Raw genomic sequence first — 17,144 nt, forward strand, 5'->3', positions numbered from 1 at the left:
TCTCTGCTTGTGCTCTCTCTCTCTGACAAGTAAATAAAATCTTTAAAAAAAACAAAACAAAACATAAGGTTTCCTACTCTTGACCTCCTCTTAGTAAAAGTCTTCTGTTTGGTGTGCTCTATCTTCCTGGTGCCAGCTGGAATTTTAGCAATAATCCATGTGGTTGCCATGTTGAGCAGCACTTCCATAGCAATCAATTGGGGAACACAGAAATCAGGCATCGTTAGAGCAATGGAACACGGAGAATTACAGCCTGCAGGTGACGGCAGTGGCATGCGTGTGATTTACTAGTCTGTTCTGCAAAATCACATCAAGTTAATTAACCAGCATGTGCTTGGTCATTTCAGCCAGGATCTGAAGTCACACTGTGTGGGAAAGAGGTGATTCTGGAGCAAACGCATCTCTGCCCACACATGCATAAATTGTCACAGTCACCATGTCAGTTTGGTTTCCTGTCAAGTCTCCCCCATGAACATTTCTTTTGCTATCTGAGACCCCACCAATAATGTGCTGCTTTTGCTTCTGGATCGAAATGAGGTCATCTGAAAGCACATGCCTCATCCTTGGTGCCCACATGTGATCTACATCTTTGGTTCGCATTTTAATTTTTCTAAAATAGGGATATGTCTTAATTAAAATACTCTTTTTAAAATTTTATTCATTTTTTAAAAGACTTTATTTATTTATTTGCCAGAGAGAGAGAGAGCACAAGCAGGGGGAGCAGCAGGCAGAGGGAGAGGGAGAAACAGACTCCCTACTGAGCAGGGAGCCCGAAATGGGGTTCGATCCCAGGACGCTGGGATCATGACCTGACCTGAAGACAGATGCTTAACCGACTGAGCACCCAGGCATCCCTGAAATACTCATTCTTTATTTTTTTTCCTGAAAAGGTATTATTAAGCCAATTGTTGACAGCTATGAGTTGGGGAAATGAGTTATTTGCCTGCTGTGGTATGACAGCTTCCAAGTTTGGCTGTTGCTGTGGTTCCTCCCACACTCACCCCTCACATTTTATTTGTGACTCTACAGGTAGAGACTGAGCACTGGGGTTCTGAGCAAGTACTGCCTGCGATGAGGACCTTCTCACCAAATTTTACCCATTCACGGCCTGTTTTCTTTAAGACAAACACAATATATTCTAGTTCCTGATTGGCTTCAGTTTGGATGTGACATCAAAGTCAGAAATAGTCTTCTTACATCTACCTGGCTCTGTCATAACCAGCTGCAAAAACTGTTGTTAAAGAATATGTTGGTAAAGCAACAGCTACCAAGTATGGAGCAGATCAATGCATGCTCCTCAATGGGCCGTGCGGCTTGGGCAGGTCCTCAAGCTCCTTAGCTTGGGTTCTTTCTATAAACAGAGAGGAACAGCTCAATGGCTGCTAAGTTCCCTTCCTGCTCTGGCAAGTCAGCACAGGGAGGGAATACAAAAGACTCAGAACAGTCTCTACTTAATAGGAAGTCTAAGATCTAATTCTGAAGACAAGTATCAGTGCTTAAGACCACCCAAGGGTGACACAAGACCCTATATTTATATCAAGTGGTAAATAGAGTGTTTTGATCGTTGCCTATTCTAATCTGTCAGAAAAGGGAGCTATCAATGGGGGCTGGAATAGTCAGAGACATTCTTTCAAACCTTAAAGAATGAATTGACTTTAAAACATATAATTGAATTGTTTAAGTGCTTTGATGGCCCTCACATCTAGGTTATACCCAGTCTCCTCACTGTGTGATAGAAGACCCTTCCTGATGGATGAGGGCCATACACCTGCCTGACAGACATCTAGCCACCCCTCCGCCATCCCAGACACACAGACACATTAAGAGGAGCCCAAGGATTTTCAATGATGCCCAGTGATTTTCAAGATTTTTTTATTCTGCCTGGAAGTGGCATTCCAGTCTACTTGTAAAATGTTTGATTTTCCTTGATTGCTTAACTTTTCTCTGACCTCTTGCCCGACCTTCCCCGCAGGTGGACAGTGACCTTTTCTCCTGTGTGACCCAAGTGTGCAGAGTGCAGATATGTCACTATCCCTCTTACCTTCTGCTCTGGGCTCCTCTTCAGACCATTAGGCTACTCTCAACAAGTGCCCGACACATACTAAGGATATTAATTAGACTAGCAAATAATTATTCTGCTCTTCTTATACACCAGACTCCATCCTAAGGGTTTACATAAGTTATCTTTTGATCTTTGTGTTAACCCTGAAGTAATGTGAGAAAATGTGCCCAAATACACCCAGAAAAAGTGGTAGAGTCAGGATTAGAACCAAACATTTGTTAAGTGACTGCTGGACAGACTGACAGACGGACTGAATGAACAGGAAGAGCTACCGCCAGATTGGAGACTTGACATGGAGGCAGGAATGACTGTACCATGAACACATGCTCTGGGGTCCCCACAGGATTTAAGCAGTGCTTACAACTGGACTCTAAACATACTAGTTGTGCAGCAAACCCTGACTGAGAAGCTGGCCTGCCTGGTACCCTAGGTGTGCTGGCACAAGAGGCAAACTGTGGTGATGAAGGAAATGTGCATAGGTGCGTGTGGGTAGGTGTCCCAGGTAATGACAGTTGCCAGGTAGAAAGAGTGTAAAGTATGGTAATCACAGAGACCCACTGCAGATTTTCCAGAAGGAAGAAACAAGTCCTTATGATCAAGTCGTGGTAAGACCTGGTGTCTTAGAGGGAGTCACATCAGAGACACACCCTGGGATGCACAAATTAGCAAGCTGCTCCATCCATCCCTAAGGCTGGCTGCCATATTTCCTCCAAAGATGTTTCTGTGTATCTCCCAAGTCCACAGTTGCTAGACCAGGAAGAATGTAGCAGCATGGGACTCCTGGTTACTTCTAACCTACTGCTCTTTGTGGAGAAATTAAGGATCATCAATTTCCTGAGGCATCATCATGTTCCTTTCAAATGTTGTTGAATTTCTTTCTTTTTTTTTTTTTTTTTGGTCTTATCCTGAGAACAGTCCTCACATATATTGTTTAAGCCAAGAGTGGTGGTATTGGTTAGATCTTGTTCAATGGCACACACCAAGATAATAATACTTCATTTTTTTGGTGCAGCAATACACACACACACATACACACACACACACACACACACTTACTTTTATTTGACATACCTTTCCATGAACTAGCCCTGTGAATGCAGCAGGGCAAATATTATCCCCATTTTACAGATGAACAATCCTCCACAGAGGATGAGATGCTTAATGGGGAGGAAGAGTTTTAAGGATTGTCTATGGTGCACGGACAGAGGATCCTTTCAAAACTGATGATGATGCACTCAAGGCTCTGGGGTCAGACTGATTTCACTGCCCTTCCTGGCCTGTGGGTCTCCAGCAGTGTGAGCACAGGAAAGTTACTTAACTTCTCTGAGCCCCAACTTCCCCATCTACAAAATGGGGACAAAACACTTTCCTTACAGGTTTGTTGTGAGGATTAAATAAGATTAACATCTAAAGCCCCTGGCATAGTCCTGGCACTCAGGGGCCATGCCCTAACTCTCAATGCTTCAAAATCCCCAGCACACCATGGTCCTTTCCGGTTGGCAGCATAGTTCTTATCCTTCCCCTGCATTTGGATGCCAGTGTAACAATACTGGGGCCGTTGCAACACCTTCAGGGATGGGTCAAGATTCCTCTTGTGAAAGAGTACTATATGTGCTCAGAAGAAATACTTTGAGAAGCCAAAGGCAAGGGAAGATGGCACCTCAATAATAATAATAATAATAATAATAATAATAATAATAAACAATAATAATATAGCACTGTGTTCTGGGAAGGGTGAGATTTGCTGTCTGAGGGACAGAACTGCACTACAATGTATAGTGGAGGTGAGTCAGTAGAGGGGGCAGGCTGCCATGAGGGAGGTGTGCAAGAAAAGGCAGGGAGAAAACAAATTGGGAGGTGGTATGGATTTCTGAGTCAGACAGCTACTGAATAGGGTGTGATATAAACCTCCTCTTTCTTCTTCTCAGAATCTTTAGTCAAGTCTGCATTTCTCACTAATGCTTTAGTGAGGGGGTACTTTTATTTAAAAATTTATTTATTTATCTGAGAAAGAGAGAGAGAGAAGGCACATGTGAGCCAGTGGGGGAGGGGCAGAGGGTGAAGGAGGGGCAGAGGGTGAGGCAGAGGGAGAAATTCCAAGCAGTCTCCCTGCTGAGCGTGGCGCTCAATGCGGGGCTTGATTCCACAACCCATGAGATCATGACGTGAGCCAAAATCACGAGTCAGATGCTCAACCAGCTGAGCCATCCGGACACCCCGTGAGGGGGTACCTTTTCAGGGGGAATGCTGACATGGGGCATCAGCACCTGGATTCACATGGATTCTGTGGCCCATTTTGGAGTATACTCTTTAGCCCTGGAATCCTGCCAGAGAGAGGCCTGACCAGGAGGCACAGAGGTTGGGACAGAGATACTGGTGCTGAACCATGTGGCCCATCAAGTGGGAGATACCCTGGGCTGTGTGATGCTGTGGCCACCCTTCCTCAGCAGGTCCAGCAGCGGCCAGTCCCCTCTCTGCTGTCGCTGTTGTGACAGCCTGGGAGGAGGGATATACCCTCAGGGACCACATTATTATTTTTTTTATTCCCATGAGCAGAGAGAGGGCTGGGCCCTAGGAAGGCTGGTGAACCCAGGCAAAATGGAAAAATGATGGCTATCTAAAAGGGAAAACTGTTTCAAGGGCAAATGATTTTAGAATGGGGATTCTTCTTGATTCTGATTCATATATTAAGTGATTCTACTGATTAAATGATGGACCAAGAAACAAAAGTATTTACACTTAACTATTCTCGGCCTCATTTATTAATACCACCTCCCATGGTGGCTTGCAAATAGTAGGTACTTATTATGGGCTGAATTGTGCCCCCCCAATTAATATATTGAGGTTGTAACCTTTCATACCTCAGAACATGACTGTATTTGGAGACAGGGCCTTTCAATAGGTGATTCAGTTGAAGTGAGGCCTTCAGGGTGGGCCCTAATCCAATCTGACTGGTGTCTCTACAAGAAGAGGAAATTTGGACACATGGACACTAGGAATATATGCGTGCAGAGGAGAGGACATGGGAGGACACACGTGGCTGTTTACAAGCCAAGGGAAGAGGCCTCAGCGAGACCGATGCCTCAATCTCAGGCTTTTAGTCTCTGGAGTTCTGAGAGAGGAAATCTCAGTTGCTGAAGCACTCCGTCTATCCTAGTCTGTTATGGCAGCACTAGCAAGCTATACAATGCTCAATTAAAGCTTGTCGGGGTGAAATACTGTGCTCCTGGAGTTGTCAGTTCCAATCAGAAAGAGCTGCACTGAGGCCATTCCTTAAGGCTCTCTAATGTCCCACATGACAATATGCCCAGCCATGCGTTTTGCTGGGTAATGAGAATGGAAGCCTGGGTAGATTGTCTTGTCCGTACTATTCGGCCAGTATTGTCCTTCCTCACACACATTCCTGGGGACCTTCTGCTCATTGTCTAAGTCGCAGCTCCAGTGACGTCTCCCATGGCCCGTCCCCAGTCTTCCCCGACTTCTCCATTTATGTGGAGCTCCGGGAGTCTTATCATTGGTGCAGCGGAACCTGTAGCAGAAGTACATCACCACGACGAACGTTCCGCATACTTCCATTCTATCCACTGAGGTCAACAGCTTTCAGGTTCGTATCGCTGACACACCAGTATGGGTTTTGGTCTAGGACAGGCATTCTGCGTCGAATAAGTGATTGAATGAATGATTTCTTGCCTTACATGTTTGAGTTCTCCTCATTTAGTAGGGACAAAATGAAAGAGGAGTCGTCCTGTCAGTCTTTTGACCTGGAACAATCTCCTGGCAGAGGACTCCTTGAGTTTTTCCTCTCTCTCTAATCATAAACCCCATTTTCTACCAGTAACCAAGGCTAATCTCTTTTCCTTTGAAAATGTCTCCTGTATTCCCTCTTCTCTCCACACCACACTAACTCTGACTGTTTCCCCCTGTGTTACGGCCTCGAGTCTCTCCCTTTATAACCTATTCGTGCAGCCTTATCTTCCAGCAGTTAGGTAGAGTTGCCTGCCTGGGTTTGGCAGGAGCTGGGGTCAAAGAACCAGAATGGGCGTGGGAGCACATCAGGCCAGTCTGCAGTGTGAGGGTTTGGAACTGAAGGAAACAGATGAGTGTGTTCCTGTTGACCTTGAGTCCTGAAACCAACTCCTCCTCACTCAGAAAACCAGGAGACAGCCCTAAGATGACCAAAGGACATGCAAGGGGAGGGAACATCTTCTACAGTATATATGTCAGCCCTCATGGCCAGACAGAGGGAGCTGTGAAGGCTCTGAGTCGGTTCTAAAATGTACCCCAGCACTCCCAGACTGCCCCCTGTTGGTGGATGAAGCCAAGGTGGGTGCAGGTCCCAGGGAGCACCTGTCTGCTCGGGCTTCCTCTCAAGCGTTGTACGGAGAAGGCACTGGAACTGCGGTTGATGGTGGGGCCTTGGCAAAACATAGGGAAGAGCTGGATTCTTATAAACGCTCTGAGCTGATGACCCTTGCACCCCTGAGGGCCCAGGAGGCAGTTCTCCAGCTAGTTTCCTCAATCGCCATGCTCCCAGCCAGTAAATGGCATGCCCCACTTTATCTAATTTTATCAGGCCTCAAACCTGGGAATTACCCTTGATTCCATTTTTCCCCTTCACACTTCATATCCAGTCCATGAGCCAATATATTAGCTAACAAGAGTGTCAAAATATGGGTAGGCTTCACCTGCTTCACATCACTTCCCCTACCATTATCCCAGACCAATCGGACATCCTACCTCACCTGCACACCCACTTCCTGAAAAATGTATCAACTGCAATCAAATTTCTTGCCCCCTTGTACTCTGCTTGCTGCAAAGTCGCCCAAAGTGATTGTTGCAGATGAAAAGTCAGGCCATTTTACTGCTCTCCTCAGAACCTTACCACAGTGTCTCATCACTCACTATCCTATCCAACACACCTCACATCCTTTCTGTGGCTTCCCAAGCCCCACGGGAGCTGGCCTGGGATCATTCTTACCACTGTCCTTCATCACTTACTCTGCCCCAGTGCCCCAGAGCCCCCAGTCTCTGTGCTGTTCTACAAAGGCGCCAGGAACACTGCCATGTAAGGGCTGCTGTTCTCTCTTCCTGCAATGCTCTTCCCTCTGCAGAATTCACTAACTCCTCCCTTCCATCAGCTCTCTGCTCATGTCACAAGAGACCTTCCCTGACCCCCATGCTCCATCTCTCCTACCCTCTTTAGAACGCTTATTGCTGCTTTATTTTTTAGGCTTTTTACTTTGAAAAACTTTAAACCCCATAAAATTGGCAAGTAGAGTTCCACGAAGGCTGATCATGCCCTAAGCTCAGGTGTGCCGATTGTTAATGTTTTGCAATATTTGCTTTTTATCATTCTCCCTAAAATAACATCTATTATTATGATAGTTGTCATTGGTGCTACAGTTTTCACTACTGAACTATTTGGGAATGAACTACAGATGTCATGATCCTTTATCCCTAAATACTTCAGTGTGTATCTCCCAAGAACAAAGATATTTTGTTAATGTAAACTCAATATGATAAATTACATTGATGAGATACTGTTACCTTGTATGCAAGTCATATTCAAATTTTGAGAATTATACTAGTAATATCTTTCAGGGCATGAAAAAATCTGCTTTGGGATCTAATCTAGGGTTATGCACTGCTTTTGGTTTTCATGTATATTTTTTTATTGATGTATACTTGATATACAATATTATAACAGTTTCAGGAGTACAACGTAGGGATTCAACAGTTCCATGCATTACTCCGTGCTCACTGAGATAAGTGTAGTTAAGTCTCATTTAATTTGGAATAGTGTCTTAGCTTCTCTTTTCTTTTGTGACATTTCTATTTTAAATAGTATGGAACAACTGTCTTGTAGAATGTCCTTCAATCTCGGCTTGTCTGATGTTTCTTCACAGATATGGGTTACACGTTTTTGGCAGAAATATTACAAAAGTGATGCTGTGACCTTCTCAATAGATCTTATCAGGAGCCATATGATACCTATTTCTGACTTTCTATTTTATATTATATACTCATTTATTCACTTGTTGTCTATCTGCCTCCCAAACCAGAAGGTAGTCTCTGGCGGGGGGGGGGCAGAGAATTTTCAGTCCTATTAACTTCTGTATCTCAGAACGTCACACAGAGCCTGGCACATGATAGGTGCTCAAGAAATATGGAAAGAATGAACCCAGGTGCGGCTGACTCTAAAGCTTGGGTGCACTTAACAACCAGAAAAAAAACTGCTTACCCCAGCATCCTTTGGAGAATTCCAGAAAATTTTCCTTATCCTATATATTCTTCTTTTTTTCACATTGTCATTTTATTTTATTTTTTTAATAATATTTATTTTGTTATATTAGTCACCATACAGTACATCCCCAGTTCTTGGTGCAATGTTCCATGATTCATTACTTGCATATAACACCCAGTGCTCCATGCAATATGTGCCCTCCTTAATACCCATCACCGGCCTATCCCAATCCCCCACCCTCCTCCCCTCTGTAGCTCTCAGTTTGTTTCCCAGAGTCCACAGTCTCTCATGGTTCATTACCCCTCCTGTTTACCCCCCCTTCATTCTTCCCTTCCTTCTCCTACCGATCTTCCTATTTCTTATGTTCCATAAATGAGTATCCTATATATTCTTGAGCCGTTACAATATGCCAGGCGGCCTCAAGACACCTTCAGCGGCCAGAATAAGGCCTGTAAATGCATCCTTGGGGGCTCTCAGCCACTTATTTCCAAGGCTAGCCCAGAGGGAAGGTTACCTTGGCTGACTGGAGGCTGTGCAGAGCAGGGCCCAGGGAGCCATGGTGTTGCTGGTGGGGGGAGGGCATGGGAGGCTGTGCAGGTGGGGAGTCACGACAGGTGATGCTCACGGATATGGAGGGAGGCGAGGAGCTCCACAGGCTCACAGACTTCCCAATTAGTCATATCAGCCCTCACAGCATTCGGAGTGTCGGTTCTACTCCTCATCTTTCAGAGTGGGACATGATTGAGGCCTCCCAGAGCTCCTGTGTGCCAAATTCCCTGTTGATTCAGAAGTGGGAGAGTAAGGGTGAAAGGTGGAGAGGAAATCAGGAAGATGGAGGCTGACTGAAAAAAGAGAGCACAGCTCATCTTCCCAAGGCAGGTTCCCCACCAAAGGCTTAGCGAGGCCTTAGCTAGGGTGTTTGTGGGTGGAAGCAAGGAGGGGGTTGGTGGTAGATGAACAGAAGGGCAGTGAAATGACTGTCAGACTGGCATCATGCTTCAAATGGAGTGAACTTCTATTACCTGAAAATGAGACTCTTATGACCAACAAGGAAAGCTGTGACATCTGCCCAAAATGTCAGAGGCAATGAACAGAATTCCCACCAACCACATTAGAGGAGGGTAAAAAGAAAACTAAAACCCTGTGGGGTTCAGCACAACTCATACATTGGTATCCCTATCCCTATTTGAGATGTATTTTCAGATATACCATATAATTAGTAGCAGGATCAGAATTTGAACCCAAGCTCTGAGTTCCCATCAGAACACTTTTTCCACAGCCTGGTTCTGTTCTTTCGTATTGTTTACTGAGGAAAAACTTACTTAAGCCTTGAAAAAAGTGGCTTCTAGATGAAGTCAGTTTATATGCTGAATCCTTTGTGTATTTTATACACTGAGTATGATCCTTGACTTTTCATTTTCAAACCACGGCAGAGCAGCCCTAAATCTGCACGTTAGATTTACAGGAACCTAATAAATGGTTTTCGATTAAACAGCTTGCAGCTTTAAAGGCCGCTTGGAGAATCAGAGCAGCAAGCAGTTAAGAGTCCCAACTCCTTTTAACAGCCTCATCGGGTGCTTTCTCCGGGTTTAGCGATGAATCTAGCTAAAGATTAGATCAGGGCAGTTTCCTTTACCAAATGAACAACAAAGACATTGCTTCTTCTGGATAATTAAGAAAAAAACCCCAGAGTTAGATGACCAAACAAGGGGAAAAAACCTATGGATTTTAAACATTAACCATTAGGTATTGGAGGATTATTCTGAACTTTCCACTTCAGCAGGGCTCTGAGTCCCCTGACCTACCAGAGAGTAACTCAATGATAAATTGCATGCTTATTTCTTTTTTTTCAACTTTCTATTTAAAAATAACTTTAGTGGGGCACCTGCATGGATCAATCAGTTACAGAAGGGAGGGGGTGGGGGATGGAGTAACCAGGTGATGGGTATTAAGGAGGGCACGTGTTGGGATGAGCACTGGGTGTTATATGCAACTGATGAATGGTTGAACACTACAATGAAAACTTATGATGTATTATATGCTGGCTAACTGAACATAATAAAAAATAAATAACCATATTTCATAAGAAAAAAATAAAAATAATTTTAGCTATCTAGAAAAGCTGCAAAATAGTAGAGTCTCCCATATATCTTTCACCCAGATTTCCCTAATGTTAACATCTTACGTAACCATAGTAAAACTGCCTGCAACCAGGAAATTAACACTGATATAAACTTACTAACTAATCTGTAGACCTTATTGGAATTTTGCCAGTTGTCCTGGAAGGTCTTTTTTTCTGGTCCGGGATCCAATCCAGGATTCCATTCCATATTGCATCAAGTTATGTTTCTTTGGTCTCTTCAATCCATACCAGGTTCTTGGTCCATCTTTCATGACCTTGACCCTTTTGAAGACTACTGGCCAGTATTTTGCAGAATGTCTTTCAATTTGGGTTTGTCTGATGTTTTCTCATTAGACTGACTTTATACATTGTTCGTAACAATAGGACAAAAATGATGCGTTCTTCTCAGTGCAGCACATTAGGAGGCACCTGATGTCAAATATGTCCCATTGCTGGCGATACTAACTTTGGTTGCTGGATTAAGGTGATATTGGTCAGACTGCTCCACTGTAAATTTACCGCATATTTTTCTATTTGTAATGAATGAGTTTCATATAGGGAAAATACCTTGAGATGGTGCAAATATCCTGTTTCTCATCATACATTTGCCTTCTAATTTCAATATCTATTGGTGATTCTTGCCTGCAATACTAATTACCTGGTGTTTGCCTAATGGTGGTGTTCATTTCCATCAGTCCTATATTTATTAGTTAGCAGTCTGTTGTAGAATTCTCCTTCATTTATTTATTTATTCACTCAATTTCTCAAATCAGTCATTTCTATTAGTGTGGGTTGATGGATATGCGCTATACTCTATGAGTTACAATTTGCTACTGTTGCTCAAACTGTCCCAGGTTCGGTCACTGTGAGCTCCTTTAGGTTGGCATTTGTGTCCTTTTCAACATGCCCCAATTACTTTTGAACACTTGCTTACTTTCTCACACTATAGGGCTCTCTGGACATATCTTGTATTTTCCCTGTTCTGGTCTTGCAGCCAGTCATTTCTCCAAAGAAGGCTGGTTAGATTTATTTTGTAATGGTTCTTACAAACGGGCATCTGGGTACTAGATGTGTTCATTGCTACTGTGGTGTCATTGACCTGCAGCTCTCTCAGTGGACAGAACTAAGAATCATATTCATGAGTACTCATACACCCATACACACATATCCATATTTATTTTTCTATCTGTATAGCTATTAAAATCCATGATTTCATACAGATGTACTCCTTTACTAATTAAAAAAGGTTTCATTTTTTCCCCCTGGTTAATATGTGCATGGTTGGACCCTAAAGTTAGTGTCCTTGAGGAAAAGGGGACAGAAATTAGTTGGAAGAAAACACACAGGACAAAAGAGAAAAGTTGGAAAAAAAATTAAGGATTAGAGAAGCTATTTAAGAGGGGAATCTCATAGTCATTTAATAAATGTTTTTTAAATTAAGTAGGTGAAATGATTTTTTCACTTCAAGACATATTTATTGACTCCCTGCTATTTGTTATCCATTCTGCTAGGGAAGAGGAGGGGCATAACATTGCCCCTTGTCCTCGTTTTCATCTTGGGGAGCTTCACGGACAGATCCATGATATTGGTTTTACGGCACTAAAAAACTCAGTCTTGCATGCCAGAAAGAAAGAAAGAAAGAAAGAAAGAAAGAAAGAAAGAAAAGAAAAGAAAAGAAAGAAAGAAAAGAGTAACGTAAAATACAGGATACTAGGGTTTTCAGAGGAGTATTTTAGGCTGATAGACTATTGATGAACGAAGATAGGAAAATGAGGAACAGCACAGGAAGGGAGCTTCAAGTTTAAGGCATAAAAAGGTACAAAGGGACCTGAAAAGAAAGGAGCTTGAAAAACGTGTCAATCAGCCTGGAAACTATCTTATAGCAACAGATAATTTCTGCCAAGTATTAAGCAAGGGAAGAACTTATTCATGTTTATATATTTACACTTTAAAATATTAATAATGAAGCATACCTATGGTAAAAAAAAATCCTACAATACAAAAAGGGACTTACTGAAAAGTAAGTTTTCTTCTCACATTAGATCCCTAGTTCAACTCTGAGTTGAACCTTAACAACTTCTTCCAGAAATGTTCTGTGTATATATCTGCATATAAGTGTATAGCACATCCTCATTTGAAAAACACAAATGTGAATATATTGTGCACATTTTTTCTGTATCTTGCTTTTCCATTTCATAATGTATGTTGGGATCTTTCTATGATACATATCTAATGGTATAGGAGATTTAATTCATTCTTCACTTGCCATCTAATATTCCGTCAAATGGAGGTACCAGACTGTGCTTTTGATGGACATTCGATTGTTTCTAGCATTTTCTTATTTTTTTTATTTTTTTTTAAGATTTTATTTATTTATTCGACAGAGATAGAGACAGCCAGCGAGAGAGGGAACACAAGCAGGGGGAGTGGGAGAGGAAGAAGCAGGCTCATAGCTGAGGAGCCTGATGTGGGGCTCGATCCCATAATGCCGGGATCACGCCCTGAGCCGAAGGCAGATGCTTAACCGCTGTGCCACCCAGGCGCCCCTATTTTTTTTATTTTTAAAATTAAATTTTTTTAAGTGGGGAATCATTACAGGGTATGTTGCAGGGTTCTTCCTTCTAGAGTCGTGGCTACCTCTTCCATCAATACATATGGATCTGAAAATTGGCTCAGGCCCAGGAACTGAGCAAGTGACTATGACTTTTTTCTTTCCACTTTTTAAAAAATCTCTCAACTCAGATATATCTTTATTCCCTCTCCTCAGGCCTTCTTTTTTTTTTATATAATCATTTTTATTATGTTATGTTAGACACCATACAGTACCTCCCCTAGTATTTGATGTAATGTTCCATGATTCATTACTTGCTTGTTTCTAGCATTTTCTTGAGACAGAGACCTGCATTTGTTTACCAAAATCCATTTTCATTTTCTTCCTGGGCATATGATTAGATTGCATTTCCCAAAGCTTTCAGCACATAATTGTCCAAATGGGACAGCATTCTTGCTAATGGAATATGAGGACATGGTATGTGTCACTTCTGAAACTAGGCCTTCAGGCTGTGTGCCTGCCTGCTCTGTCCTCTCTTCCCCTTCCACACCAACTGCAACATGGACGTGGTGTTGATTCTGCTTTGACCATCGAGATGATGGCCATGCTAGAGGATGACAGAGCAGCATCTTGGAAGGAAATGGGTCCTTGAATGGCCACCAGGAGTAGAGTTGCCCTGCTTATCTGAACAGTTTTCCTTGAAGACTGTGCGAGAGAGAAATAAATATTTCTTGAGCCACTGAGTACTTGTTAGGCTTCGTTGTAACAGTGGTCTATTGTTATCCTTACTAGTACCTTTTCAGTTATAAACAATACCAGAGTGAACACTTTGCACATACATCTTTGTATATATACACAAAGATACCTAACAGCTTTAGTGCTGGAAGTAGATTTGCTTGGCCAAATATGTATTTTTAAATTCACAGTCCCATTCTCCACATCTTAGCCAAATCTGTTATGTTTTTTAAGTATTTGCCAATTTTATGGATAACAAATGATATACAAGCTCTAAAAACTTTCCATATTTAATGATTAGCAGGACTAAATTTCTTTTGTATGTTGATAAGCTGATTTATGTGGAATAAATGAGCAGAAATTAACTGCTCAAGATAATTTTTTTCTAGTAGATTATGAATCTCATTACTGATATGCAAATGTTTTATAGATTTATAAATTTATATTTGTGTAGCAAACATTTTTCTCCACTTGTCATTTATCTTTGACTTTATTCACAGAATGTGTTTATAGTGAATGAATCAAAATTTTTTCTGGAGTCAAGTTTATCATCTACTGCTGATAATGGCCAACATGTACTGAGGACTTACTATTTGCTTATTCCGTGGTCCTTGAGGCTGTTGTATCACTTAACTCATGATATATATTTACACTGACCTCCCGTCTAGCTTAAGATGTAATGTAAGGACTTTAACAACAACAACAGGAATATTAAAGTGATCACAGGAGACTTTTCTCACTATGTTTAGGTACAAATTTCAGATCTTGAAAAACTCTTTTCATTTAGAAATGAAAGGACATAAAACACAAGCCAGTAATATGGTGCCTCTGAAAACTTCTAAAACTTAAAATGAGTGAAGATTGTAACACTCATGTAGTAAAGGAAGAACATAATTATAAAAATGCTTACTACTAGAATTAACAGTAAATTTTATGTACTCTCTACTTGGTGCTCTCAATACATTTGAGGAAATACAATCTCTGCAAAACAAGATAAGCAAACTTAAGTGACCGAACTAGATTAGCAAGGGAGGGATCTGGACGAGTTAAGGAAAGAATCTGTAGCAACCAGTAATAGCACAGTAAAATTCAAAACAACAGGAAAAGTAAAAGCAAGAAGGACTAGCTTTGCAGAAAGGTGATTCAGTGATGTGGGAGCATATGTTGGCGAATCTCCCACACAATACAGAGTGAGGACACAGTAATTTGAAAACCATTAGAGAAGATCACATTAGTAGAAGCTACAAAGAAGCAACTGAATCCAGAATAACTAGAGCAGCTGCACTGCTCAAAGAGAGAGTTCCTGGCTAAATAAGGAAAACAAATCCAAATCTGTCAATGAGGGAATCACCATGTACTGGGTCAGCCTAGTGAGAAGAGACATCTGTCCTCCTGCCAGCATGTTGAAGTATCCTGTCAGAATGGTAAGGTGTCAAAAATAAAGAAGGACATCTGAACACACAGGCAAGAAAAGGGGTCATCCCTGAAGAAAGAGACCTCAGTCTCACTTCAAATCTCTCTTCTACCACATGAAACACTGTAAGACAAAATTATGATCCAAGTATTCTTAAACCCAGGCAGATTACCATTCATGAGCACAGAAAACAAAGGATGGGAAAATATGGAAAACACGAGACATAAAAGGACTTGTGCATGAAATAATTTAAACATGTTTAAGTTAAAATGATTGGTACAACAGTTCTCTTAGAAAATTCACCTGTTATAAGTACATAATGAAACAGATGACAAATAATTGAGCAGTGTTTTTTTAAGTTTACTTATTTAAGTAATCTCTACACCCAACGTAGGGCTCAAACTCATGATCCCGAGATCAAGAGTTGCATGCTCTTCTGACTGAGCCAGCCAGGCGCCCCCTACAAGTGTTTGAATAGTAATAAAAATCTCATGATTTGTAGTAATAAAACACCAACAGTGGAGGCCAGTGAGGTGGAGGGAGTTGGAGGAGGAAATCAGGTTGTATTAATTTCCTCACTTCATATGGAGGAAAAGTAACAAGGACAACAATGGTATTAGTTATAGCTGACATTTGAGTATTACTATGTGTCACATACTTTACATCTACAATCCGTCCTATCAGGTAGGTGCTATTATTATTATCCTCAGGATAAAAAGGAGACTGACTGATGTGCTATTCTATTCCAAACAGTAATGATTCAAAGCACATAGTTTCAATAAATGTTAGTAAAATTTAAAATTTTAGTACATTCTAAAAATTGTATTGTCTTCAACTTATTAGAAAAATAATTTATATAGTAAAGAACAGTTAAAAAAAAAAAAAGAAAATGGCAAGGAGCATGAAAACCTCCAGAAACAGGAAAGAAAATGACAATGATGAAATCACAAGTATGTCAAAAAATGCTAATGGATTCTGTTCTTAAATAAATTTAAAATGTACTTTAGAAGAGCCCCACCAAAACAAAAATAATTTCTAGAGATTAAATAAGAGAATGAGCAAAGAGAATGGCAAATGTCAGCAAAGGAGAGGGATATTTGCAGTATTAATATTACACAGAGGAGAGTTTTTTAAAATTTAAATACAATGAATTAACATATAATGTAGTATTGGTTTCAGAGGTACAGATCTGTGATTCATCAATCTTATATATACCCAGTGCTCATTACATCATGTGCCTTCCTTAATGTTCATCACCCAGTTACCCCATCTTCCCACACCCCTCCCCCAGCAACCCTCAGTTTGTTTCTTATGATTAAGAGTCTCTTGCGGTTTGTCTTACAGAGGAGAATTTAAGTTTAAAAAAGTTAGTGGGACAGAATGGGAAGTTACTGGTGACTGGTGAAATCCATAATGAAGTATAAACAGTTGTGAGCTGTTTTGCACCAAAAAATATGACATTAGAATATATAAAACTTTTAAATTGTAAAAAGAAATAGAATGACATGATTCAGTAAACACCTGATTTTCTTCAATCCATGATAAATGTAACATTGTAAAAGAAAGCATAAAATTTCTGAACAGTTAAATGTGTAATGTTGATTTAATTGAGAGTATTAAGTTCTCTACATGTTAGTAAATACATTTTCTTTTCGAGGGCCCACGAAACACAAATATTATCTTATAAGCAACCACAAAGGAATCCTCAATGAGCTCAATATAGATAACTAGACAGGGCATAGACAATGAACACAGAGCTATAGGAAAAGCATTTAATAACCAGAAGGTAAATAAATAACAGCAGAAAAGCACCCAAACATTTGGAAATGAATCCCTACCACCATCTCATCAGGTTGCAGGTGCATACACACCTGCTTCTGTTTTAGAGTATTCAGAAAATAGTGATGAAATTAATAATTATAAAAATTTAGGGGGTATAATCACAGTTATATTTAGCAGTGACTTCAAAGCCATAAAAGATTTCATTGTTACAAATGAAATAGTGAAAATTAGCAA

The 17,144-nt window shown here is 41.0% G+C and overlaps 1 protein-coding gene across 11 annotated transcripts in view; it reads right to left on the reverse strand.

The window, feature by feature from the left end:
• The window catches only part of STAC (SH3 and cysteine rich domain), a 147,348-nt gene that overhangs the window by 93,879 nt on the left and 36,325 nt on the right, over positions 1–17,144 (reverse strand). For 3 of the 11 annotated variants that reach the window (XM_044383283.3, XM_044383282.3, XM_057315910.1), the window contains exon 2: positions 8,821–9,082. The exons of the other annotated variants lie outside the window; for them this stretch is intronic. In XM_044383283.3, the coding sequence (XP_044239218.1) occupies positions 8,821–8,889 (69 nt within the window). In that variant the 5' untranslated portion in view covers positions 8,890–9,082. The remainder of the gene's footprint in view (positions 1–8,820; positions 9,083–17,144) is intronic. 11 annotated transcript variants of the gene reach the window in all.

The sequence above is a fragment of the Ursus arctos genome, unplaced genomic scaffold (genome assembly GCF_023065955.2).
Source record: "Ursus arctos isolate Adak ecotype North America unplaced genomic scaffold, UrsArc2.0 scaffold_20, whole genome shotgun sequence".
Lineage (NCBI taxonomy): Eukaryota > Metazoa > Chordata > Mammalia > Carnivora > Ursidae > Ursus > Ursus arctos.